The sequence below is a fragment of the Cariama cristata genome, unplaced genomic scaffold (assembly GCF_000690535.1).
Source record: "Cariama cristata isolate BGI_N322 unplaced genomic scaffold, ASM69053v1 scaffold5168, whole genome shotgun sequence".
NCBI classification, from domain to species: Eukaryota; Metazoa; Chordata; class Aves; order Cariamiformes; family Cariamidae; genus Cariama; species Cariama cristata.
The window spans coordinates 33,259-57,623 of NW_009630495.1; the positions used below are offsets into that span (position 1 = coordinate 33,259).

At 48.1% G+C, this 24,365-nt stretch overlaps 1 protein-coding gene across 1 annotated transcript in view; it reads left to right on the forward strand.

Annotated features, from left to right (window-relative positions):
• Window positions 1-15,696, forward strand: part of SORL1 (sortilin-related receptor, L(DLR class) A repeats containing) — a 39,012-nt gene extending 23,316 nt beyond the window's left edge. Inside the window, exons 25-47 of the mRNA XM_009705550.1 lie at window positions 245-370; window positions 596-703; window positions 831-962; window positions 1,221-1,352; window positions 2,075-2,209; window positions 2,601-2,756; window positions 3,339-3,488; window positions 3,895-4,023; window positions 5,546-5,672; window positions 6,224-6,393; window positions 6,980-7,092; window positions 7,526-7,630; window positions 8,598-8,670; window positions 9,863-9,945; window positions 10,231-10,327; window positions 10,919-11,103; window positions 11,579-11,698; window positions 11,799-11,963; window positions 12,846-13,020; window positions 13,549-13,655; window positions 14,346-14,538; window positions 14,656-14,868; window positions 15,240-15,696. Of these exons, the coding sequence (XP_009703852.1) occupies window positions 245-370; window positions 596-703; window positions 831-962; window positions 1,221-1,352; window positions 2,075-2,209; window positions 2,601-2,756; window positions 3,339-3,488; window positions 3,895-4,023; window positions 5,546-5,672; window positions 6,224-6,393; window positions 6,980-7,092; window positions 7,526-7,630; window positions 8,598-8,670; window positions 9,863-9,945; window positions 10,231-10,327; window positions 10,919-11,103; window positions 11,579-11,698; window positions 11,799-11,963; window positions 12,846-13,020; window positions 13,549-13,655; window positions 14,346-14,538; window positions 14,656-14,868; window positions 15,240-15,307 (3,062 nt within the window). The 3' untranslated portion in view covers window positions 15,308-15,696. The remainder of the gene's footprint in view (window positions 1-244; window positions 371-595; window positions 704-830; window positions 963-1,220; window positions 1,353-2,074; window positions 2,210-2,600; window positions 2,757-3,338; window positions 3,489-3,894; window positions 4,024-5,545; window positions 5,673-6,223; window positions 6,394-6,979; window positions 7,093-7,525; window positions 7,631-8,597; window positions 8,671-9,862; window positions 9,946-10,230; window positions 10,328-10,918; window positions 11,104-11,578; window positions 11,699-11,798; window positions 11,964-12,845; window positions 13,021-13,548; window positions 13,656-14,345; window positions 14,539-14,655; window positions 14,869-15,239) is intronic.
• The last annotated feature ends 8,669 nt before the right edge of the window (window positions 15,697-24,365 follow it).

Genomic DNA, 24,365 nt, shown 5'->3' on the forward strand with positions numbered 1-24,365 from the left:
AAAAGACCATGGCACGACCCAGGGAGAACCTCGCCTCCCGGCCATTTCTTGCCTGGTGTCCACAGTGTGGTCACTTGTGCTCTGGAGCTGCGCTCAGTGCTGGGACCTGCCGTGGCGTGAAGTCCTGGTGCAGGTGGAAGGAGCAGGGGTGCGTGGCGATGGGGCCCAACTCAACATGTGCCACAGCTCAGTGGGAATGTGGTGGTACCCCATGCTCAGGCGGTCCCCCTGGCTCTGGTTTCAGCAGTATATCACACCTGCGAGGCCTCCAGCTTCCAGTGCCAGAACGGCCACTGCATCCCGCAGCGCTGGGCCTGTGACGGTGATGCCGACTGCCAGGACAGCTCCGACGAGGACCCCACCAACTGCGGTAACGTGCGCTGTGTGCGGAGGGGGCTCTGCCATGGGGCGGGAGGGATTTCCACAAACTCACTGAGATAAGCCTGCAGCAAACTCAGGGGGACGATTCCCATCCCTCCGAACGCAGGCAGACAGAGGGAGAAGGCAATTGGGTTTGTGGCATGTTTTTTTTTGTAGCTAACTAAAGGCAGCTTAAAAAAACCCCACACAACATCCACCCAATTCTGAATTTCAGAAAAAAAGTGCAACGGCTTCCAATGCCCGAACGGCACTTGCATCCCAACCAGCAAACACTGCGACGGCATCAACGACTGCTCCGATGCCTCAGACGAGCAGCACTGTGGTGAGTACTGGGGCCGTGGGGAGCTGGTGGGGCCCCGTCAGTGAGGGCTGACAGCCTTCAGGGTCTGGACAGGGCCAAAGACAGCAGAGGTGCCACCCCCTCTCCTCCTGACCTCCCATTTCTCCAGAACCTCTGTGCACCCGCTACATGGATTTTGTGTGCAAGAACCGGCAACAGTGCTTGTTCCACTCCATGGTGTGTGATGGCATCATCCAGTGCCGAGATGGATCAGATGAAGATGCCAACTATGCTGGCTGCTGTAAGTGTGATATTGTGCTTCTTTGCAAAAGGAGGGTTGGATAGAGAATGAAACCAGAGGCATGGAAAGGCGAGTGCATTTCCCCAGGTACCAGAAAGCTGCCAGATCTCCTAAAAGGCAGCTCTGGACTGTAATGCTCTCTTTATAAATCCATGATTGCCTTCGAATGTGCTCCTTTCTTCCTCCTCAATGATGAGCTTCCCTCAAGCATTTGGTCTTTACACTAAACCTCTGATGTCTCTCCGTGCCACCCTGCAGCCCAGGACCCTGAGTTCCACCGGACCTGTGACCAGTTCAGCTTCCAGTGCCAGAACGGCGTGTGCATCAGCCTGGTGTGGAAGTGCGACGGGATGGATGACTGTGGCGATTACTCTGACGAAGCAAACTGTGGTAAGCAGTACCTCAGGGTCTCTTGCCACAATAGCTGCAGCCTCCTTTGAATTTCAGGAGCATAGAGTACTGGCTTCTTCATGTTCTACATAGGCACTTGTGTGTGTACGTATACGTGTGTGTGAGTGTGTGATTCCACTTGCACGTCGCAGAGTGTCTTACATGGAGATCAGTATCATTTTCCTCATATTGCAGGTTGGTAAAGTGAAACACACTGAAAATCTGATACGGCTGACACATCTCATGGTTGACTAAGTTATATGTGACTATATTTACTCCACAGATTCCCAGCCCAAAGCAGACAGGCAGTTCTCAGTCAAACTCAATATTTACCACTGTTCCCTGGGTAGCTGTAGGAGCTGTACCCAGCCAGATGAAGCAGCTGCATCTTCATTTCAGAGTTGCAGGGTTTGCTTCCCCATTTCTGCCATGCTCTGTCTGAATTTTGCCGTCAGCTCTGGTTCCGAGATCATAGGTGGTGTCTGGCCATGAAGCACCCAGTACACAGGCATAATAGTGGTGGCAAAGGCTGGCGAGGGCTGTGAGGAATGGGGATGCTGGAGATGAAGAGAAAGAACGCTGTCCATGCTGCTCAGGCAAATAGATAGCATGATGCTCTCTGGGCTGGCTGTAGCCCAGCCTGAGACGGTCCCACACCTCAGCTGTGCTGAAGGCTGTTGAGATAACATTGATGGCTCACAGGACTCTCCTCTTGTTATCAGAAAACCCGACAGAGGCCCCAAATTGCTCCCGGTACTATCAGTTCCAATGCGGGAATGGGCACTGCATCCCCAACCGGTGGAAGTGTGACGAGGAGAACGACTGCGGGGACTGGTCCGATGAGAAGGACTGCGAGGGTAAGGGCACATGGCTCTCTGCTCTCCTGTGCTCTGCTCACAGGAGCCCTGGCCAAGGCTGGGCTGCGGCATGCTGAAGGATGCTCTCAGCATCAGTTGCCTTCCCACAGGGCTGCTTGGGACAGCCCGCACCAGCCCCTGTGGCTCTGAGAATCCCCTATGAATGGGCTGTGCGCACACTCTCGTGTGTCTTTTTACTCCGTGTTTTTGGGAATCCTGATTAGGAACTGTGCAGATACAATGCAGGTGAAAACAGTGGGCTTGTCATGCCTTGCCTGCTCCCCGCTTCCTTCCACTGATGGTGGCTCTCAGTCTGCTGGGAGCAGACACAGCTTACAGCCCATACACAGGAGCAGGGATCTCAGATCAGCTCTCCTCGGTGTATTTTTAGGTTCTCCAGTTCATCCCATTACTACATCGATCCCACCAACGTGTTTACCGAATCACTTCCGTTGCAACAGCGGCGCCTGCATCATAAACAGCTGGGTCTGCGACGGCTACAAGGACTGCACCGATGGCTCCGACGAGGAAGCCTGCCCTACTTCACGTAAGCTTTTCTCTTCCTCACCCCTTTTCCTTTTTCTGTAAGATCACATCTGCAGGATCTGTCGGCCTTTCAGTCTCAGAGCCTTGCCAGATTACAGGGTTAGATTACACCGTGGTGTAAAAGCCCACCATCTCCTCTCTCCCTGGGGTCAGACCTGCCGCCAGCTGGGACGCTGCTCCAGCTCTACATGTGGCATGAATTGCTGCTGCAGCAGGTCTCTGCTCAAATGTCGTGTCTTAGACTGTGTAGGGGCACAGAAAGCGGGTCTGCAGGGTGGGATTCCAGCTCCCACCTACGCTGGAGGTAAAAGAGGTTTTTTTTTCTCACTGTGGTCCTTGCTAAGGCTTGCCAAGCTCTGAGCCAGTGCAGGACATGCCCTGCAAACTAGTTGCTTTTGCAGCCCTCTGCAATCAGGAGAGAGGATGGCTTGGGCATCACCCCGGCGGCAGCCATCTACCTGCTAGATGGGAAGAGATTGCCATCTAGTGGAGTCGGGACCTGGGGACAGGGTTTGGTCCCTCCTGGTGGCAGTGACAGCCTGGCCGTGCCTTGGGTGGTTTCCTCACTGGCTGCTGTGTGCAGGACCCAACGTGACGGCCACCTCCCCGGTGCTCCCGGGACGCTGCAGCAGGTTCGAGTTCGAGTGCCAGCAGCTGCACAAGTGCATCCCCAACTGGAAGCGGTGCGATGGCCTGCGGGACTGCCAGGACGGCACGGACGAGAGGAACTGCCGTAAGTGCGGGGAGGGGAGAGCGTCTCGCCTGGCTCTTCCCCGTGGGAAGCCCATTGTGAGGATGGGCGACCCACTGAGGAGTTTTATTGCTGGTGAAATCCTTGCCGTAAATGCAGCATTACATAAAAAAGGAATAAAAAGCCCAAGCAACCAGTGCCATTCCCGTTAGAAGTCCAGTTGTTGTTTTCCATGGGATAAGCTCCAGGTTCTGATGCCACCGTGCCAGAAGATGCAGCCAGAATGAGATAGCCCTATGACTGACACGCTCTGCCTGAGCTCCGTCCCTGACATGCAGCCACCCCAGCATCACGCCAGCTTTTGAAGCAGCACTGGCACTGCAGACAGCCCCGTGCTGGTGAGGGAACCTTCCTGCCTTGAGTCCTGAAACCGTTCTGCCTCTTTCAGCTACTCACAGCACCCTGTCGTGCCCTAATGGTTATAAATGCGAGGACGGAGAGGCCTGCATTATGGTGACAGAGCGGTGTGATGGATATCTGGACTGCTCAGACAGCAGCGATGAGAGGAACTGTACTGGTAAGCAGCAGCCCTCTCCCATTTCTCATCCCCTGCTGTGTGCTAGCACGCAGAGGTGCTTGCTTGGATATGTGACCTTTCATTCACAGCATCCTGGACATATCTGCCTCTGTTCAGTTGCCCAAGCTACCTCCTCACCCATTTATAACTAGCTGGGCAAACTTCCCAGCCAGCTTCTATACTGACAATTTGTCTTCCAGCAGCCTCAGACACAGAAAAAAAACCTTAGGATGGGTAGGACCAAAGCTGTCTATTTTACATGGCCCACAGGTGAAGCAGTAGTCTTCAGCTCTGTCTTCCTTTGCAAGGTGACCCTGGGAGCCATGGCACGTGCCCTGTTGCCATCACTGGTCCTCCCACGCTGGCCTTTGGTGGCCCTGCAGAGGCAGGCGGGATGCACGCAGCAGCCCGCCCTGGGCAGATAACAGCGATCAATCGTTGTCTCTGGCCAGCCGTGAGATTCAGCCGTGTTCCTACTGAACTGCTTGGGGGTTTGAGCATCAATCAGGTTTTAGTTCTGTAATTAAATATTGATTGAGAGAGGCTAGCAAGTTCAGGGGAGGGGGAAGGAGCTGCTAAGATTCACAGCTTGGCTGCTACGCCAAGGGGAAACCATCTCTTTTCCCTCGGATAGCTTGTCTTGTCCACAGACCCGCATGCCTGCTGGGTTTCATTTCCAGTTGGTTAGGGAAAGCAAAGCAGCAGCAGTTTGGCTTCGCTCTGCTTGGTTTCTGTACAGCACTGGGACTGAAACTGAGCACCTGAGCAGGGCCAGGCCACAGCGTTTGGATGTGGGCTCCAGTGTGTGGTCCCCAGGGGGAGAGAGCAGGGAATGCCCTAGCGGGAGCAGAGCATGGATTTAGGCCATTTCAGATAAGCACTTCCAGTCCCCACACTTCCAGTCCCCACCGCTGCCAGTGCTGGATCTCACAGTGCCGTTATCCCCTAAGTGCCTCTCCCAAGGTCAGGCGGCAATTCAGCCGTAGGGCTGGCGTCAAGGCAATTAGACTACTGCCTTAATTACCAGCCTTCACTTGGGTTCTTCGGCTGAACGCAAGACGCAATAAGGAAAACGACGCAAAGAAAGGCCCTGGATGGCTTCCAGTGACAGCACAGATTCATCACACGAGCAGAAGAGTGACTTAGCTTGCACTGATCAGTTTGCACTCATACACTTCCAAAATGATGTTGAGTATTTCATCAACAGCACGCTTTATCTTTCCTTAGGGGAAAGGGAATGCTTGCATGATGCAGCATAAAGACAACCAAGACTTTTGGGGAAGAACTAAGAGCACCAGGGGTATGTTCTGCTCTGAACTGCCTTCTGATGAGCCCACTCTTCTCCACTGATAACGCCTACCTAAATTACACATCTAATTTGATCGGTGCAGATACTCCCTTCAGTCATACTACTGTTTCTACCTCCATGTGTTGTTTGTGCTACAAACATAACTCCGATTTCTGTTCTGGGCAAAGGGCTTGTTTCCCTCCGATACACTAACTTTTCTTGTTGCCTGTTTAGATGACACAATCGTGTACAAAGTCCAGAACCTCCAGTGGACGGCTGATTTCTCCGGTGATGTCACTCTGACATGGGCTCGGCCGAAAAGAATGTCCTCGACCTCCTGTGTCTACAACGTCTATTACAGGTACACTGCCCGTTACGCTGCATGACCCGTTGCTATTCGTATCAAGTAAAGGCTAGGAGAGGCAGGAGCACAGGTATCAGTGTGCTCATGTTTACAGCAAAGTACCGTACAGAATCAGGCCTGAAAGACTGAGAGCTGCGCAATCTAGTTCCACTTGGAAAATCTAATACTTGGTTGCAAGGGAGACCCAAAATAGCTGTAACTAGGGGGCATTTGTGAAAATCTGTGTTTGTTTCCTCCATGATGGTTTACTCAGACGGTAATGTGGCTATATTCAGGGGTTTTTTTCCACTCGGGTCTTGTCTTTCTGGGGCCACTAACAAGAACAAAGTCATGAAATGAGAGCACAGCAGTTACAGAAAACCTCAGAGGACAGTGCTTATAAGTCTCTCAGCTACGTTTAGTTCAGGCTTTCAAAGCACATCTTTTCAAGCCAGCAGTGTGGCTTTACGGAAGAGAAAACTAAGCAAGCTCTTAACATACAGACAGATGGTTTCACTCTTTGTCACTAAACACTGTCCTGACTGGAGGGGTGTGACTTTCTCGTGCAGGATAGTCGGTGAAAGCATTTGGAAGATTTTGGAAACCCACAGCAACAAAACCAACAGCGTTTTGAAAGTCCTCAAGCCTGACTGTACCTATCAGGTGAAAGTCCAAGTGCAGTGTCTCAGCCGAGTCTACAACACCAATGACTTCATCACCCTCCGGGCACCTGAAGGATGTAAGCAGACCTGCATGGTCGTATCAGCGACCTGATGCATGCCGCTTCAGCTTAGAAAGTAGATACCACAGAGGTATCCCCATTGCGAGCAAAAGGAGTCTTTTCACAGGCCTGGGAATTGTGCTGGACTGGGAAAAAGGTCTGTGGGTTCCCTGCCTAGAGCCAGTCCTGCACTGGGTCACCGACCTGCCCTCTTTCTTCCCCCTGATGTAGAGGTTTAGTGTCACTGGGAAGGTCATCTCTTCCCACAGTGCAGTGCTGAGCCTGTGGGAATGTTCAGTACCACACACAAGGAGCAAGATCTTTCTAGTTGCAGAACGGAGGTCAGGTGAGGGAAGGGATGCAAAATAAAGCAAAGAGCTTAGCAAAATCCTAGCTTCACTGCAGTTATGAAAAAGGCTTTATTGCTCCAGAAGGGGGGTGAAAGGGACTTGGGACACAGCTGCAGGAATAAGACATCTGCCATGAGCCTGGGCTGCCTGGCCATCCCCCCTTTGTCCCAGCCTTTCAGGGAGACCCCGGTTTTCCCCGTGTGATCCGGACACGCAACTGCGACTGTCACCAACACCTCTGTTTCTCTCCCTAGTACCAGATGCTCCCTTTAACCTTCAGCTGTCCCTGAACAAAGAAGCTGAGGGTGTGGTGACGGGCTGCTGGAGTCCCCCCGTGAACGCCCACGGCCTCATACGAGAATTCATCGTAAGTCCAGCTGCCCGGCAGGGCCGAGTCCAGATTGGCGGTGGGATGGGGAAGGCTGCTGGGGGGTCGCAGCAATGCGGGCTGGCCTGTCTGAACACAGCTATCTTGGTGGGGAGGGGAGCGGGCCAGGAATAGGACATTTCGTAGAGCAAGACTGCTGAGAGCATCGGGCAAGTTGGGAGAAGAAATGCTGCTGGGCTGTAGGTAGCAACACAGCCCTCCAGTTCATAATAAGACTGCTGAGAGCGTCGGGCAAGTTGGGAGAAGAAATGCTGCAGGGCTCTAGGTAGCAACACAGCCCTCCAGTTCATAATTTCTGGCTCCCTTTCTAAGCTTTCGTACTTCTTTCTACTGACATTTTGACACAGAGGGACCTGTCACCCCGCAGTATTGTTGACTGTGGAGCCTTCATCCCTTGTTTTGGTGCTCCTAGGTGGAATACAGCAGGAGTGGATCCAAGGAGTGGTCGTCCCTTAGAACCACCAAGAACTACACTGAGATCAAGAACTTACAGGTCAACACGTTATACACAGTTAGAGTGAGTATTTTCAAAGCTCTATCTACGCATGCTCTCATTACTTTTCACTAAATGGCCTAAGTCTTACGCAGTCAAGTACTTGCCAAAAAAGTATGTTGTTAAAATCCTGCCCTTTAATGTGAACACACCATGGGGGCTTGGCATTTGCGCTGCTAATATATATAGTTTCAAGGCCTGAATTAAGGCTCCTTCTCCCAGAAGGCCAGGTTGTATCATGAAATCTGCATTTCTAATTGCCCGTTCCAATGTCACTGCAATTGCACTGGATCTGGGCCAGAGATAAATTTGGTCCTTACTGCATCACTGGGAGAAGAGGCAGATCTGCCTGTGGGGAATGTATGCACATGGGAGAAGCTGGGTAATTATAGACAGAAGTAATAAGAATAGGAAATGAAAGTCTGCACAGTGAGCCCTGGGAAATGTATACTCTGCCATTGTCCATCCTCCCTGTGCTGAATGAGCATGGGTTCTTGGGGGAGTTCACTGGGAGGTGGGATAAACGTGCCCCGACTCCCATGAATCAGTGTTATTCTCGCAGTCGGTTGGAGCGAGTCTTTCCTTCCATGGTATTCCTTCCCATACAAATCTGTTCCCAAATAAATCTTTGGAACTAGATTCAGCACTCACATGGACCTCACCGGCGTGGTTCTTACCTATGCTACAGCCAATGGAGTCCAAAGCTCCTTATCTTGATGGACTCCTCATAAAGATCTCATAAGAGAGCAGTTATCTGCAAAGAGGATGCACCTCCTTCCTTTTAGATTCCTTTAATTGACTTAAAGTAGTCTGCTTTATCTCTGTAATAAGCATTTTATTGCCAAGTAATTAAGCTATTGTTTGCTTCAAAGTCCTTTTCCCATGAGCTCTGCCATGTCCGTAACCTTGCTCTAACCTCATTCTCTGTTTGCATTATAAAATGTTGGCGGCGTACGTTTGTTCATATTAACTAACCCTTTTATTTGAAAAGGTTGCTGCGGTAACTAGTCGAGGAGTGGGAAATTGGAGTGATGCCAAATCCATAACCACCGTAAAAGGCAAAGGTAAATGTTGTTGTTTCAGTCAACTCAGACAACATAACAAAAAGGCAGAATATAAGCCTAAAGGGTTAGCATCAACATGCATAACCGCCTCCTTGTCCTTTATTCTTCCCTATTGAGCGTTTTACACTATTTAATGACTTTGCTGTATCATTTCACTTAACTTGAGCTGCCTCAAAGTTCAGTGGCAAGTCTGAATGGATTGCCGACTCTTCCTCTGAACTCTGTGGCACGTAGGATGAATGTACTGCCTTGGAAGTGGGCAAGAAGCCTGTCCAGAAGATGCCCCTCTCTCCTAGACTGCAGATGGATTCCCTTTGACTCCTGTAGGCTAGATCCTACTTTCAGATAGGCGAGACACATTACCACTAACCCCTTTACTGTCACTGGATGAAAGGATGCTTGGTCATTCTTCTCCTTCTTAGGTTATGATTATGATGGTTTCTGCATCCCATGTAGGTTAGACCACTAAAAGACCACTGAGGCTCCCAGGAACTATCACAACATTACAGTCTAACAGTAGATAGATTCAAACACAGTAAATCATTTCCCTCCAAACTGTTTTTAGAAAAGCCTTTTGAAATCGTTTGTATTCATGCCAAGTTTTTCTTTCAAACCTATATTCTGATGTCAAAATTCTGCTAATTTGTTAGATAAAAGTGCATCCTCACCATGTTGATGAAAGAAAAGCAAACACCATGCTACTAAAATTGCAGGGTTCAGATAATACAAAGTCCATGAGTACCTGATGGTTAGAAAAACAGAGGTAGAAAGAACCATAATAACTTTCACTTCAGGTTTTGCACAAGTATTTCCCAGCCCATAGCTCCTGACCTCCCTCACCAGTTCCTGGGATGGCCAGAAGCCGTTAACTGGAATATGAGCTTGTCCCATTGAGTTCAGAAGTAAAATACCTGTGCCCAGACCTCTCTGCTTCCAGCCTGTGCTGAGCAAGGGCACAGATAAGGCAGCTTTCAGGCGTTTGACTGAAAAAATGATGGAGGTACAGCATGTCAGTGTCTTCTCCAAGGAGCACATGTCTCAGAGACAGCCAAGGTTGGGGCTGGAAAGATGGGGGATGCCTGGTCTGAGAGCTGGTTGCCGTAACGAAAGCCTGTATTTTACCTGTCCCCTCTCAATAAGTATTTGTATCTTTTTGTGCTGCAGTAACAGCTGTTTCTCTCTTTCCTTCCAGTTATTCCTCCACCTGTCATACACATTGAGAGCTACAGTGAGGACTCCATAAGTTTCAGCCTAAAAATGACTACTAATATCAAGGTAACATTTTTACCTTTACTTGTGAAACTAAAATAAAGAAAAAAAGGCCTGCGTTGGGTAAATGGAAAATACTGGATGGGATAAGCTGTCACCTATTTAAGTATTGCAATTACTTTTTGAAACTAGTTATTTCATGCCAAGTCATTTCTTACTGCTCGTAAACTGCCCCAGCGCTCTTAATTAGGATGGAAAATACAATGCCAAGACTTTCAGCAGTGACTCTTTCACTGCGTGCAAAAGCAGCTGAACTGATAGTTCGTATTGTGTGCCCCTGCTGCTTGACAGGTCAGCGGTTACGTCGTGAACATCTACTGGACATTTGATACACACAGGCAGGAGAAAAGGACTCTGATCATAGAAGGAGAAAAGTCCATCCAAAAAGGTAAATTCTGTGCTAAGTGTAAAATTCTGCTTTAGTTAACACCAAATGGAAGGTTTTACAGAAGGCCATAGGATTATTTTTTTTTCTTTTTTTGCAACTAGTAGTTTCTGTTTAGGAAAGAGTAAATCTGGAGAGGACAAACCAGCAAATCCTTGGCCTCTGTTTTTAGGACTTGGAGGTTTCAAGCAGATTTGGGATTTATCCTGCAGAGCTGCACTAGCCGTTTCTCATCACACGGGATTTTGTTTGTGGTTCCTTATCTACTCTGCAGAAGATCAATGATTTCTTGCGCTTGTATACAGCACATGTCCCTATTAATCAAATTTCTAGTTTGGAAAAATCTCTGGTGTGTGCAGTCTAGATATGGGGAAAGCATGCCGATGCTGAAAAGCACAGGCTAGGTTAGACACCAGAGCCCCAGGTGCTTCTGTATGTATAAAGGAAATTACTCAAATTCAATGAAAACACAAACCAAGAGAGATAGGCTCCTGTCTAAGACCGTTTGATGATGTTGACCGTTTCCTAGCGCTCTCACCCTGCCATTGCAGCACTTTGCCTCACCTAATAGTGCATGTTTCTCTTCTTGCTCAGTGGCAAATTTGACAGCACACACCCCCTATGAAATTTCTGCTTGGGCTAAGACGGAGCTGGGTGACAGCCCTCTGTCTTTTGTACATGTCGTGACCAGTGGGACAAGACCTGCATCGCCAAGTCTCAAAGCCAAGGCCATCAACCAGACTGCGGTGGAGTGCAGCTGGACCGGACCGAGGAATGTCGTAAGGCACCGACTCTCTTTTCTCACCCGCCAGGATGGCATCTAGCTCAGAGGCTCAAAACACAAGCAAAATCTTAAATCAGGGTTATTTTTTGGGATTGAATTCCAAGGCCCTGAAAATTTTATGCTCAAACAACAAGGGAAAGCAGCTGTTACCCCTTAAACAGAAGCAAAGAAAGCCTTCTTGTTGTCTATTGAGCCACTGATCCAGTGGAGAAGTGGCTGAAATACTGATAACATGATGCTCCAGTGGTCTTTCAATTGACTGCTGTGTCATCAGAGCTGAGCCCAAGGTTTTAGGGTGGGGAATGCAGAGGTGAGTGGGCAGACTGAACCTGAACTTAGGCAAGAGAGAGTGCCCAGAGGAAAAAGTCTTTGCTTCATGTCCCTAAAAAGTGGCAGCCAGTGAAAGTTTGGGTGGATGCTCTGGGCCGTGCCAAACTCTGTACCGTCCCTGTTGTGCTCTTCCTGTGCAGGTCTATGGCATTTTCTATGCCACATCCTTCCTAGAGCTGTACAGGAGCCCTCACAACACCACCACGACCTCCCACAACATCACTGTGCTCGTGCAGCGGGACGAGCAGTACCTGTTTCTGGTAGGGTCCTTTTCTGTTCCCACTCCTACCTGCACTGCGGGCTGTAGCTTGCTACCAAAGTGCGAAGGCATAATATTAACCGCTGTGTCATCCCTTCAAGGTCCGTGTGATGTCTCCCTACCAAGGGCCACCGTCCGACTACGTTGTGGTGAAGATGATCCCTGACAACCGGCTTCCCCCTCGGCACCTCCATTCCGTGCACACTGGGAAGACGTTCGCGGTCATTAAGTGGGAATCGCCCTATGATTCACCCGACCAGGACATGGTAATATCTCACAGTGCCTTTTCCTGGCCCTTTGCAAGCAAAACTCTTCCTCAAAGACAGCTCCCTGCCCTGCTGTTGATGGAGAAGAGAGTCTGAGATCAGGTCTACCCTCCATCTAAACAGTCATCGTCAAGATGCTGACACCTCCAAGACCTGCATTGCCTCACTTCACATTACCCATCATTAGCTCAGGCCTGTAACGTTCGTTCTGCATTTAAAAAGAGTCAGGTGTGGGATATCTGTTGCTGACTGAATCTGAAAGCAAACTTGGGCATATGCTAAAACACCTGTCTGGGCTTCGGCTTTGCCCTGGAGCCCGGGCTGGAGGGTGCCTGAGCACAGCCTGCAGGACAGGCGTGGGGCCAGCTGGGCTGTGGGCTCTGCCTCCCGCTCCAGCCGCGCCGGCGCAGCCCCAACAAAGCCCAATTCTGTTTTCTAGCACGCTGGCGTACGGTCAGGTCTCGCTCCATTGAAGGCGAGTCATTTTCTCAGCAAGCTTTCCGGTCTTATTCTGGTCCAGAGACTTTAACAGCAAAGGTTTAAAGGTATAAATCTTCTTGGAAAAACTGGAAACTTTGACAGGGCAGGAGTTTGCATTGCATCCTTGTGATTCATTAAGAAATACAACCTGAGATTTTCCTCCTGCCCTCATCTGTTCCAGTAAGTGCATTTTCTGTATCTGTAAATACTGATCTCGGGCAGGGATCCAGCGAGTCCAGCAAGAGGCTTGAAATCTTACTTCCCAGGCTTTCTGTAGAGCGCAGGCATGGTTTAATTCAAATTTTGCCCCCCTGTCTAATGTCCTACCATTGTATGAGATTGCTAGCAAGTCTGCAGGAAGGTAAGATCGATCACTGTGTGTTGCCTTTCCTCCCCCTCCAGTTATATGCTGTTGCAGTTAAAGATTTAGTAAGAAAAACAGATAAAATCTACAAAGTGAAAACACGGAACAGCACGGTGGAGTACACCATTAAGAAACTTGAACCGGGAGGCAAATACCATGTGATTGTTCAACTGGGAAACATGAGCAAAGAATCCAGCATGAAGATCAACACAGGTAAAGGAAATGGGTGGGTGCCGGGGCGAGTCCTTGCAGCACTGTCCAGTACAGGGAATCCAGCGCCCGTCCCACACATCACCCATCCCACCCCTGCCCTGCTTAGAGGCTGCAGTAGTGTTTCTGCATGGCTTGGTTCTCTCCCACAGCCAAGAGGCCTCCCTGCAGCTCCCAGGGAAGGCAATTAAACCCCCGAACAGCAGCAGCAGAGAGGATGCCTCTCAAATGATAGCCAGGGAGTTTTTCTCCTGCCTAGATGAAGATGGAAGAGACACCAGTTTGGCTGGCTGTGTAGACGCCATGAACTACCATTACAGTCCTGCCATAAAAACCCACTGACAAACTCCTGCCAGATTATGTGCCACAGTATGCTCTCCTCCAGTACAGCCCTTTTCTAAGCAGAGTATTATGCTGATCCCTAAAGAAATACTAGGCTTCAGAAGCGACCTCGTTGCTGTTTCTTAGCAAAAAAAAAAAGTGTCACCAATGTTAAAACCTAACCTGCCTGCCATTTTTTCTCATTTGCAGTTCCACTGTCAGCACCAGACGCCTTAAAAATTATAACAGAAAATGACCATATTCTGCTTTTTTGGAAGAGTTTGGCATTAAAGGAAAGTAATTTCAACGAAAGCCGGGTAAGTTGCGCTGTCTCTCCTGTCCTGCAGGCAGTGTTTCAGAAAAATCTAGAGCAGAGTCACTGGAAGGCTCCTTTCATGGACTTGTTAAAATACACCAGTACACTCTGCTCCTTAAGTGTCCTCGATGAGCCCTCTACATAGACCTCACTTCAATTTGTATCACGATTAAAACACTCAAGTTGATAGATCCAATCGGTCACCTTTTAGGAACACAATTATCGTCTTGGAGAAGGTCAGCTCTCACACGTGTGAAAGGACTGGGAATAGGACACTGCCCTGCCGTGCCAGGAAGCACATCAGTAACATCTGAGAATTGTCATTATTTAGACTTTGATAGAAAATCCGTGACATGCACTCTGTCAGGGCCCAGGCAGGTAACAAACTACACCAAAAAAGCCATCACCGTTACTGGACTCTGTGTTTTGTGTGGTCTCAGGTGGATGCTAAGAGAGTGAACCAGATATAGACCGAAATCTTCTCTCTTCCCTGAACTAGCCAAGGTCAATGCACACTGACAGGGGTGCCTGGAGGAGGCTCTACATTGCTCTCTCCCGGCTGATAGCCCAACACATTTCCTCAAAGCTAGATTCAGGAGGAAAAACAAGTTTCAAAGCCCTGTTCGAAGGAGCAAACCTGACCTCTGCAGCCAAGTGATTTGGGGTTTGTCTTTGTTTTCACAACTCTCAGGGTTACGAGATTCACATGTTTGACAGCTTGATGAACATCACGGCTTATCTCGGGAACACCACAGAAAACTTCTTCAAAGTTTCCAACCTGAAGATAGGTCACAACTATTCATTCACCGTTCAGGCCAGGTGCCTGTATAGTGGGCAGATGTGCGGCGAGCCGGCCACGCTTCTCTATGATGAACTAGGAACTGGTAAGTCCCTGGCATTTTCCCCACCCTCCTTAACAAAGACTAATGAAAGCCTCACAAACTCACTAGAGGAACGTACTGTGGGTTGGAAATGGCACTTCTCTCCCTCCTTCATCTTAGGTGAAGACGCCTCTGCAGCAAAAACCGGTAGATCCACGGATGTCGCTGCCATCGTGGTACCGGTGCTGTTCCTGCTGCTGGTGACCCTGGGGATTGGCTTCGTGGTGCTGTACATGAGGCACCGACGGCTGCAGAACAGCTTCACTGCCTTTGCAAACAGCCACTACAGCTCACGCCTGGGCTCAGCCATATTCTCATCGGGAGACGATTTAGGTACGTAGCCCTTGGTTTCATGCAATAGCATTTCAGGACAGCTTTAAAGACGTGAAGTCAGTGCAAGACCTAACTTTCCGATCATGCTTTGGACCACCTTTGGCATAAAAATCTCTATGGATTTGATCTTGTCCTAAGAGTACAAAGCTGGCCCAGGATAAATGTTTTTAGCAACTTCACTTAAATCACTCCCTCTCACGCAAATCAGTTAAAACCTGAATATAACAGATACAACAACCAGATAAGAGCACAAGCGAGGCCCCAATACACCGGTTTTGAGGGCGGTTTTGTGGCCAGCTTCGGTAGTCTGTTTAGTCGTGCCCCGTGAAACACTGAGGGCAGCGTAACAGCACTCTGGGTTTGTTTTTCAGGAGATGAGGATGACGAAGCCCCAATGATAACTGGATTTTCAGATGATGTTCCCATGGTCATCGCATGAAGCGCATTTCTGACTGTAAAAACCAAATGGTGTAAATATTTTATTTGATAAAAATAGTTGATTGTTTATTTTAAAAATGCACTTTGAGTTGCAATATGTTATTTTTATATGGGCCAAAAAATTTTAAAAATACACTTTGTAGTAATCAACTGTGAATTGCAGACTAGGTTGGTTTAGTAACAAATTACTTTGATTTAACATTAATTTAGTCTTACAAGGCTATGCTTGCTGGGCATGCTTTTAAGTCTGTGAGATATTTTCCGTTGACTAAATTGGCTACTCGTTTTATTTTTCTAAGACAAGAATAAATTTATTTAAAAAAATTCAGGAGATTATATATGTAGAGAGAGATAAGTAATATAGTCCCTGAAGGTTTTGCTTTTACTTTAAAAAAAATCCTTTGGACTTTGTTTTATATATAAGTATTTTTGTTGTGTTAATTTATTGGGAAATCTGCTTGAGAACAGATTTCCAAAGTCGTCAGACATTGTACACATTATTGTGTAGAACATGTGCCACTTTATCTTGCAAGGCAGTAGTATCTTGGCATCCCTATCATTGTTCTTGCCATGATAATAAAAATCCTTATTTTTACGTATTTTTTCCCCCTTACTAAAAGACCCAGTCTTTCAGCAATCTCAGAGCCCAAGTCAAGATACTGCAGCACAAGCTTTAGGGACGAGTTTAGCTTTCTGCTGCCAAAAGCCTCCCTACCAAGCCGTGCTGCCAAGGGTCATGCAGCCCCTTTCACGTGGATGTGACATGCCACGGGCCATTAGCAGGAGGGTTTCTGGGGCTCTGCCCACAGCAGAGAGGTTACCCCTGGGCAGCAGCGCTGCAGCATCCTTTTGACACCCAGGCTTTGCATTTTTGACCCTCGCTTTCAGGTGTGCAGTAACAACACCCCGTACCCTCCCACCGCTGCCCAAACCCCTTCGAAGGGCACTTGAGGTTATCGAGCTGCTGCCCGTGCCCATCACGCATGGCCTAATTAATCCGTAGTTACGTCAGTAATGTCACTGAAAAAATTTGCCACTACCTGAAGTTAAAGCGCACACCTTAAAACACACTTCCCAGCTAATCGGGACACCTTTTCTCCGTGGAGCTTCTCCAAGATGCTAACGTGTCGGTGGGACGGAAGGGGGAGCCTCCACTGCGCGCAACTAGGAAACGGCTTCGCATACAGATTTTCCACAGTCATACAGAGCAGTAATTACTAAACATCTAAATTCGTTTGGTTTACAGCAGGGATTCGATCCTCCTTCATTAGCATTTCCTAAAAGCAGCTGTAGTTGTACCTTCAGCTTTGAAAGTAATGTATATATATGCATATATATTATTTTCCCATCACTAGTCATCTCACGTTTCCAGTAGACATAATACTGGCTACAGAGCTAAGCAGTAGAAATGTCTGGTTACCACCGTCAAGCTTTTTTTGTGATAGCAAAATGTGAATCTCGCCACGAATCCAACTACTTGCCAACCCAAGAGCGACGACACGAGCGGATGTTCACAGGTCACGCCAGTCTGTGCTCTATATATGCAAAACTTCGCACCAGTAAAATACAGCACACCGTCTTGTCACACTGTTTTCTTTGTTTAAACTAAAAGTATTTTTGCTGTGTAAATTAAGTTATAATTGCAGTCTTCCTACAGGTAAAATAAGAGAGGCCAACTATGTTTTGATACGCGACTGATCCATTTAATTTCGCATACAGAAAGTGTATAAAAAGTTGAAGTTCTGTATGGTTTGATACTCTATAGAAATACTAACTCTATTTTCAATTACCGGTGTTATCATTCCCGGTGACAGTTTTTTTTCCCACCAAAGCTGGGACCAAACTATAATCAGATTTTTGTAAGTAGCAGCAAGCTTGCACAGTTGCAATATTTTTACCTTGTTAGTGGGTCAGGTGCTGTTCAGGAGTAAAAATTTTGAGTAAATCAACCCAGCACGTATAGCTCAATTTGCCTAGAATTATAGCGACACAGAGAGACCAGAACCTGACCCAGAGGCTAAACTACTGTAAAGATACAAATCAAAAGATTTTATACAGCAAAGAAAGCCTAAAAGCAGAGATTAAGAGTATAGAACCACTCCTTATTAAGCAAATATTTCTGGCACAGGTAACTGAAAACTACAGTATAATATCCCAGAAGCTGGTACCTCTCTGGTGAGAATTAGTATTGGTTAAATACTGCTACTTTACTCCCCCAGGGTAAATCCTGCTCCAGGAAGGCGGGTAGCATTTAGCCCATCTCTATCTGGAAGACAGATGCCAAGGGGTACCCTTGTAACCACTTTGTATTCTGCAGAAGTCCCTTGGTTGGATGCTTTCAAGCATCAGCTGGGGGACAGGTCACTTCTGGTCACTCTGAAAGGCTCCTTTGTACCCGTGGCTCAGCGACACTCACTTACGGAGCTCAGTCTATTGCCAGCACAGCAATTTGTTGTATTACTGTACTCAAAAGCAACACTCTTGGTTACCTGTGCCTCACTTACCGCAACGTGGGCAGAGCAGAGCCCTCTGCGCTCGGTCTGCAGAGTCACCCCCGCATTGCACAGGGATTTAGGGGCACTGCCGCAGCCAGGCTTTGTGCAAAGCTGAATTTACCTTATGTGGACAGTACTGTAATGCAGAGGCACGCCCTACCCTCTGAGACTTTCCCTTCGTTGCAAAAATCACCACTGTGCTCTCAGCAAAGCAACTTCACAGGGCTAGCGTATTTTATATATAGATAGAAAAGTCTAAGCCCCAGGTGGGGAGTGAGCAGGACAGATGCAGTTCTGGGTAAATTGTATATTTTTATGAACTTTTGAAGCACGGAATCTTGTTCACGGAGACATATAGGGGGTGGGAGGGTTCTGGTGTAAATACGGTACATGGATGTGGATGCATATTTTGTTCTGGTTTTGTTTCAGTAGCCTTATGCAATGTGACATGACTCGTTCCTCTAACTTTCGGGAGGTGACTTGGGTTTACCTTGTGGGAACCCAGTGAAATGTTTGGATCCATAAGGAAAAAAAAGGGTATAGGAAGTACCCTGGTTAGGAGGAACTTCTTCCAGTTAATCTGTGTTTGCATCCATTTCGGATTTCATTGCAGATGCCTGCTGGTACTCTTAAGTCCATTTGAACAAAAGACTAAGGTTGAACACTAAAATCTGGTGGGGTTCTGGACCGTGAGGTTTGTTTTGCTTTGGCTTGGGTTTTTTTTAAGGGTTTTTTTGTGCAGTTTTTTGGGGGTGGGGTTTTGGTTTTTACGAGAAAGTACAAGGAGGTGCCATTTACCAGGCTCAAGATGTGAACACCCATTCAAGGTCAAAAAAGCAATCCTTTCAGCCTGAATAAATCACATCACTCCTTCCTCTGTCAGCTGCCTCCTCCGTAAAATGGCTTCGGTGAGCGATCCGCACACGCGACCACCTCCCTGGAGCCCGGCACCCACTCCGGGCGCACACGGGAGCCAGCCGGAGCACGAGCTCACAGCTCCTCTGCTGCTCGGCCGACGGCCGGTACCCCGGGTAGATGCTAAGAGGAATTTCAGAGAGGGGTGAAGCACGTTGTGTTGACTGCATGCAGATATTTAATCTGCAGAATAGCTGGCGTGCTGTAAGTTCACGCCCCGGCTAACCCTGCCATAACTTGTTCCATGTGCTCCTACCTTGACACAGCATTAGCAGGAGACAGCTGCAGATTCAGTACTGGGAAAAGACTATTTTCCTTGGACAAAGATCAAGTTACATATAGATGTATATGAGCGCATACCGAGCCAGAAAGGGGAGGAGAGAGCATACAAGCATAAGGGAGCACATGCGGTGACAACGCTGGCTACCAACATCCACGCAATCATCTTTGGGCCTTGTGACCAAAGGGCCTTTGTGTTTGCAGGTCACCTTGGCGGTCACAAAACCGGTATTGCTTCCTGCTGGTTTCTAGAAACCCTGGGAGAAGTGACTTGAATGCTCCTGCCTGGGTGGAGAGGGATCTGCCTCGCCCAGACAACCGCTAGGACGGGATTATTTACTAATCCTGTTTCTGGAGTCACCAAAAGCAGCCCCAAACTCACATTAGCCACCAGGGATGGTGGATTTCAGGCTTAGGATCTGCATGCTTGAAACCTCTTGGTAGGGACAAAGTCATATTTAATGACCAACTTCACTAATTTGCTGGTGGAAACGTAAAACTGTGTTCAGGAAAGACCAAAATAACGTTGTCGGAAAACTTCCGAGTCTCCTTCAAATGGACTTCAGAAGGGAAATGGTGCAATTGACTTAGTTACTCTTAGACCCAGAGAGCATCTCCACTACTGGAACTAGCGGTTACATTTATAATTAATCCTTCAAAACGTGCAGCAGTCTACAAGCAGCCAGTCTCTAATGAGTTTTTTAGAGGTAGAGTCAACTTCTAATCTGGTTCCTTAAGTGAAGTTTAATACTATACCATTTGAATTGCTACTCTGCGTCTGTCTTTTTTTTTTTCTCCTTTCACTGATTTCTGCTATGTATTATTGCACAATTTTGAAGGAATTTTTGTCTGTCAATTTTTTTCCACTTAATGATAATAATAAAAATGGACTGGGTAAACAAAACGATTTCTGGTTTCCAAAATTATTATCTAGCCTCTATGTGTCTAGTGCAATAAAAAGGAGACTTTTTTTTTCTGAATTGTATTTGATTTTTGTTTTACATTAGAAGGACGTGTTGTATAACCTAACAGGATGATCAGAAACAGAAAAAATGAGCTTTCTGCAGAAGGAGCAGCAGATTCCTACTAAAAAGATACCACTAACATTCATAATGCAATCACGTATCTGGCTAGTTCTTGGTCCCTTCCTTCAAGGTCAGTACCAGTCAGTAAGCAACACCCTCAGACACCAGACAACATTTTGAGCCTTTCCGAGCTTCACCCCCATGTTTGCAGAACATCATCTCCGGCACTAAGCCCGGCTTGCCGCTTACATTATTTCCCGGGTTAAAATTCATTTCCACAACAATCCCATCCCTGCGCCGTGTGGTGCATTTGCAGTCTTTGGCTGATGCTGTTTGAGACCTTGTGTATGCAAGTACACCTGACGCCCAAGCAGCTGAAAGAAAGCAGAATTACTACGCGCAGAGAGATGTAATGAGCAGGCAGCAGTCTCTTCACATATACCTCATTTTGTAGCCTACATAATTGGAAAGGCAACATGTGAGCTTGGTGGACATAATTGAGGCATGCAAGCATCTTAAGTGTTGCACTTCATTAATGTTTAGCTTAAGGCAATATTAACAAACAGCCATTCCTTCCTCCCCGTTGCCCCCTTCTTCATGAATGAAGCTGATTTTTCCCTATTGTTGCTGAAATAGATTGGTCCCCCAGGAGGTACATGAAGTTGCACCTCATTCCCATGCACCTACGTTCTGTTAAAGTAGTCAACGTGACTCTTAAGCTTCAGCGCTAAGTATCACTGAGAAAAGTCTTGACAGAAAAGAGATCCGTTCATGCCTCCCCTCCTAACAAAACTTGCAGATTTTTCTGGATAGGAAAGATTTTCCCCTTAATCCTTTACTGCCTTCACCTGCACTGTATTTATCAAGTTACCTTGTGATGAACTGAAGAAATACTGCTCTGAGAGCCCGAGCAACCCAGCCTCTCCTGCCCAGTGTCTCACTCACAAACCTTTCCCTGGACTGGCGGTGGACTTTTTATATCAGGACCCCACTGGCTCTCACCTTATCCTGACCTTCAGACCCATTACCTGGAGAGCAGCCAGAAAGTCATAGGTCCAGACTAAACCTACCTGCCCTGGAAGTCTGCACTGGAATTTTTTCCTGCCTCTTTTTTTTTGTATATTCTCCCTTTTTATTGCTTTTATGACCTTTCCTTCTTGTCTAGCCTCTAAATGCAACAAGCTCTTGAAAGATAAGAGAGTTTCTCATGGAGTCACTATAGTACCCATGTGAGTAGGTATACCCTGCTCTCAAACACTTTAGGTAATGGTATTAGGCAGTAACCCCTAACGAATAATGGTATCTTAAATATTGCTGAGTGTGTTGGCAGCTCCCAAATAAATCTCCCAGCTTTGCTCATTACATGATTTCATTTTCTCTTTGAGATCCCAGACGTCTCTTGTTTTACATCTGAACCCGAGCATGCCACAGGAAGCATCCAGCTCTCTTTTCCTCGCTGCTTTCAGGCTAGAGTCAGAATTCCATGAAGAAGCGCAGCTAGGCACGATTGCACTGCTCACATGTATTTCTCCAAACCTTCCCTTCCCCACAGCACCCTCCAAATCAAGCACATCTGACAAAGGGGGAGAGGTCTCAGAAGATGCCACTATCCCGTGCGTTCCTTGAAAACAGGTGGCTACGCAGGGGAAAGAGATCCAAATGAGCATTCCCACGACAAAACATTTTCCCCCACTCTGATGCACATGAGAACCCATCAAGGAGGAAGATTCCAACTGCTGGAGGGGCTTCGGTTGGAGCACATCATGTAAACCCATCCAGGAGGGCTGGATCCAGGCTCCCTTCACTGCTGCTCCTGAAACTACATCTCTCTTTCCCACAAATAACAGCAGGGGCTGCTTCCAGCGGAGAGCCCACAACCACAGGGAGGGGAGGATGCGGATCCCCTGATTTAGGACTTAGGGAGCTGCCTGCAGGAGCAAGGAAGCCAGGTGGTAACACAGCAAGGCTAAGACTGCAAAAGCACTTCCCAGCATGGGTTAAGCATTTCACAAAATAGATGCGCTCTGATCTTGAGAGAGAGCAGCTGAAGTTCTGGCTCGCTGCTCCTCTTTTCAGTAAGCAATCCGAGTTTCTTGTGCCAGACTCCTGAACGTTTGTGTTTAGCCTTTCTCGGCAGGAAAGATGAAATAACTGAGGATATTTCACAGCAGAACTCAAGCTGGAATTTGGGATGGAGGAGCCAAGAGCTCCCAGATAGCTCAGCCCCTGCTCTAAGGAGGGAAGAGAGGGTCTGTGGGAAGGAAAGATTCATACTAACCATCAACATCGCGGTCCCTGCCACAAACCTCTCAACCTGCCAAATGTGGGACGCAAGAAAAATGGCAGTCCAGGGCTCTTCCAGGATGTGTGGTTTATTTCTTCCTGTAAATTATAGACATCCAGAAGCCCACATCCCTCAAATTCTCATAATCGGGCTCACGTGATGCCCAGCAGATTTCCTCTCCCTAGGCCCTGCAGAGCAAAGCAGGGAGTGAACCTATTCGACAAGAGCAGTTGTGTGGGGTTGGGCTGGAAAAAATCCCACGGCTTTGGAGGACGATGGAGGGTGATGAAAAAGGAACTAGTCAGTGATTTGGAAAGGAAGGCCAGGAAGGCAGTCAGTGAATGGCAAATGGGGGTGTGAGCTGAGCAGGAGTTCAGCAGTTGCTACAACCTGACATTGGCTGTACAGGAGGGGAACATATTTTAGAGATGGAGGATCTGAGGCAGAGATGGACAAGATGTGGCACTCACATCACCAAGCCTCATATCTCTAGGGTGGCTCGGCCAAACAAGGAGGTTTATTTTCCCTGGACCTTTCTGTAGCCAGTGGAGGGAAGCAGATGCCCTCCAAGGAGGAATTTGGAACCTGAATGAGCCAAACATTTTTCTACACTTTTCTATTCCCCTCCCACTGTGACAATGGCTGCCTGAGCATTTTTATACTTCCGCAAGCCTGAGATCCCAAAGGGTAATGGCAAGAAGACAGAGAAGAGGTCAGAAGTTCCTCCTGGCCTGGGCTCCATGTGACGTTAGGCAAGATTCGTCCTTGCCCAAGCTGAGAGGGTCACTCCAGGCTCCTTCTATACCCAAGGATGAGGCACAGCAGTTCAGAGAATGCTTCCCCTCACCTTAAAATAGGTCAGAGACTCTCTGTTATAAAGGGAACTCAAGGCGACTACCTCACGCTGAGGCTTGTGACTGTAAGACACTACAGCCTACGTGAAACGAATCCCAAAACCCATGATTCAAGTAAAAACATTCCCCTGCCCAGGGGCTGGCTGGACGCAGCCCCTTTCTATTCCTGAAGCACATACACCGCCTTCAGAGCCGTGCACCCCGCGCTGCAGGCTGGAGAGGAGACCTTGCCAAATATCTCCGCTTTTTTATAGCGCCCTTTTCCCGAGCAGCTTCCCGAGGCTCCGCTCACGCTGCCAGCGGAGAGCAGCATGGCAGGTCCTCTCCTAACACCCTCCATGCTCCCCCTTTGAGGGCTGCTGGCCACGCATCGGGGTTAGGCTGGCTTTCTGAAATTACACAGCTTTCCTTTCCCCCTGCCGTGCCTTTCTTGAGATCCCTCAGAAAGCCAGAAACAGAAGCCCGGAGGCCAATTCCCAGTTGTGTGTTTAGTCACAAGACCAGCTTCATTTTCAATCCAGTTCCACTTTGCAGTAGCTGTATGTAACTCATAGCCAACATGCCTATGTACCCAGGAAATTACCATGGCGGACTCAGCGCTGGTAAAGACAATAGCGCGTTTGGCTCGTTCATTTGGATCAGCACTATTTCAAACGTACTTTTCCTCCTAAACTTATTTAACCTCGCAACCAAGAGCCACAACGATGGTGAGCTATTTGTTTCAAGACCAGATCTCCTGGGAGAATAGGCACAAAGAATAGAAGGCAGCCTGGAGAGATGGAAAAGAGAAAATTGAGAAAGGGATTCGAATGCATCGCCCTTGGAGACCATGCCAATGACCTGCTAGAGTCCAGCCATCATAAATAAATAGACTCCGTTTATTGTCTAGCCAGGCCGGCGAGCACGGTAATGCTTGAGCCGGTTCCAGCGGGTGGGGCGACGGACCAGCATCGCTCTTTCGTGCTGCGCTTTCTGAGACAAAACAGATGTCGGTCACCGAGCGTTGGTTTTGTCGTGCGATTTGTGATGCAGCCCACTCGCCCGCAATTGATGAGGGCTTTGTTAACGGCCCCCCCAAACCGGAGCCAAAAACTTCTCTCATGGTGGTGAATCCTAAGCGAGTGGCGACAACGCAAAACGAGCGCAGCTCAAACCCTGCGACCATTAAAGCATCGCGGTTCCCCTCCCTCTGTAACCGACCCACCGG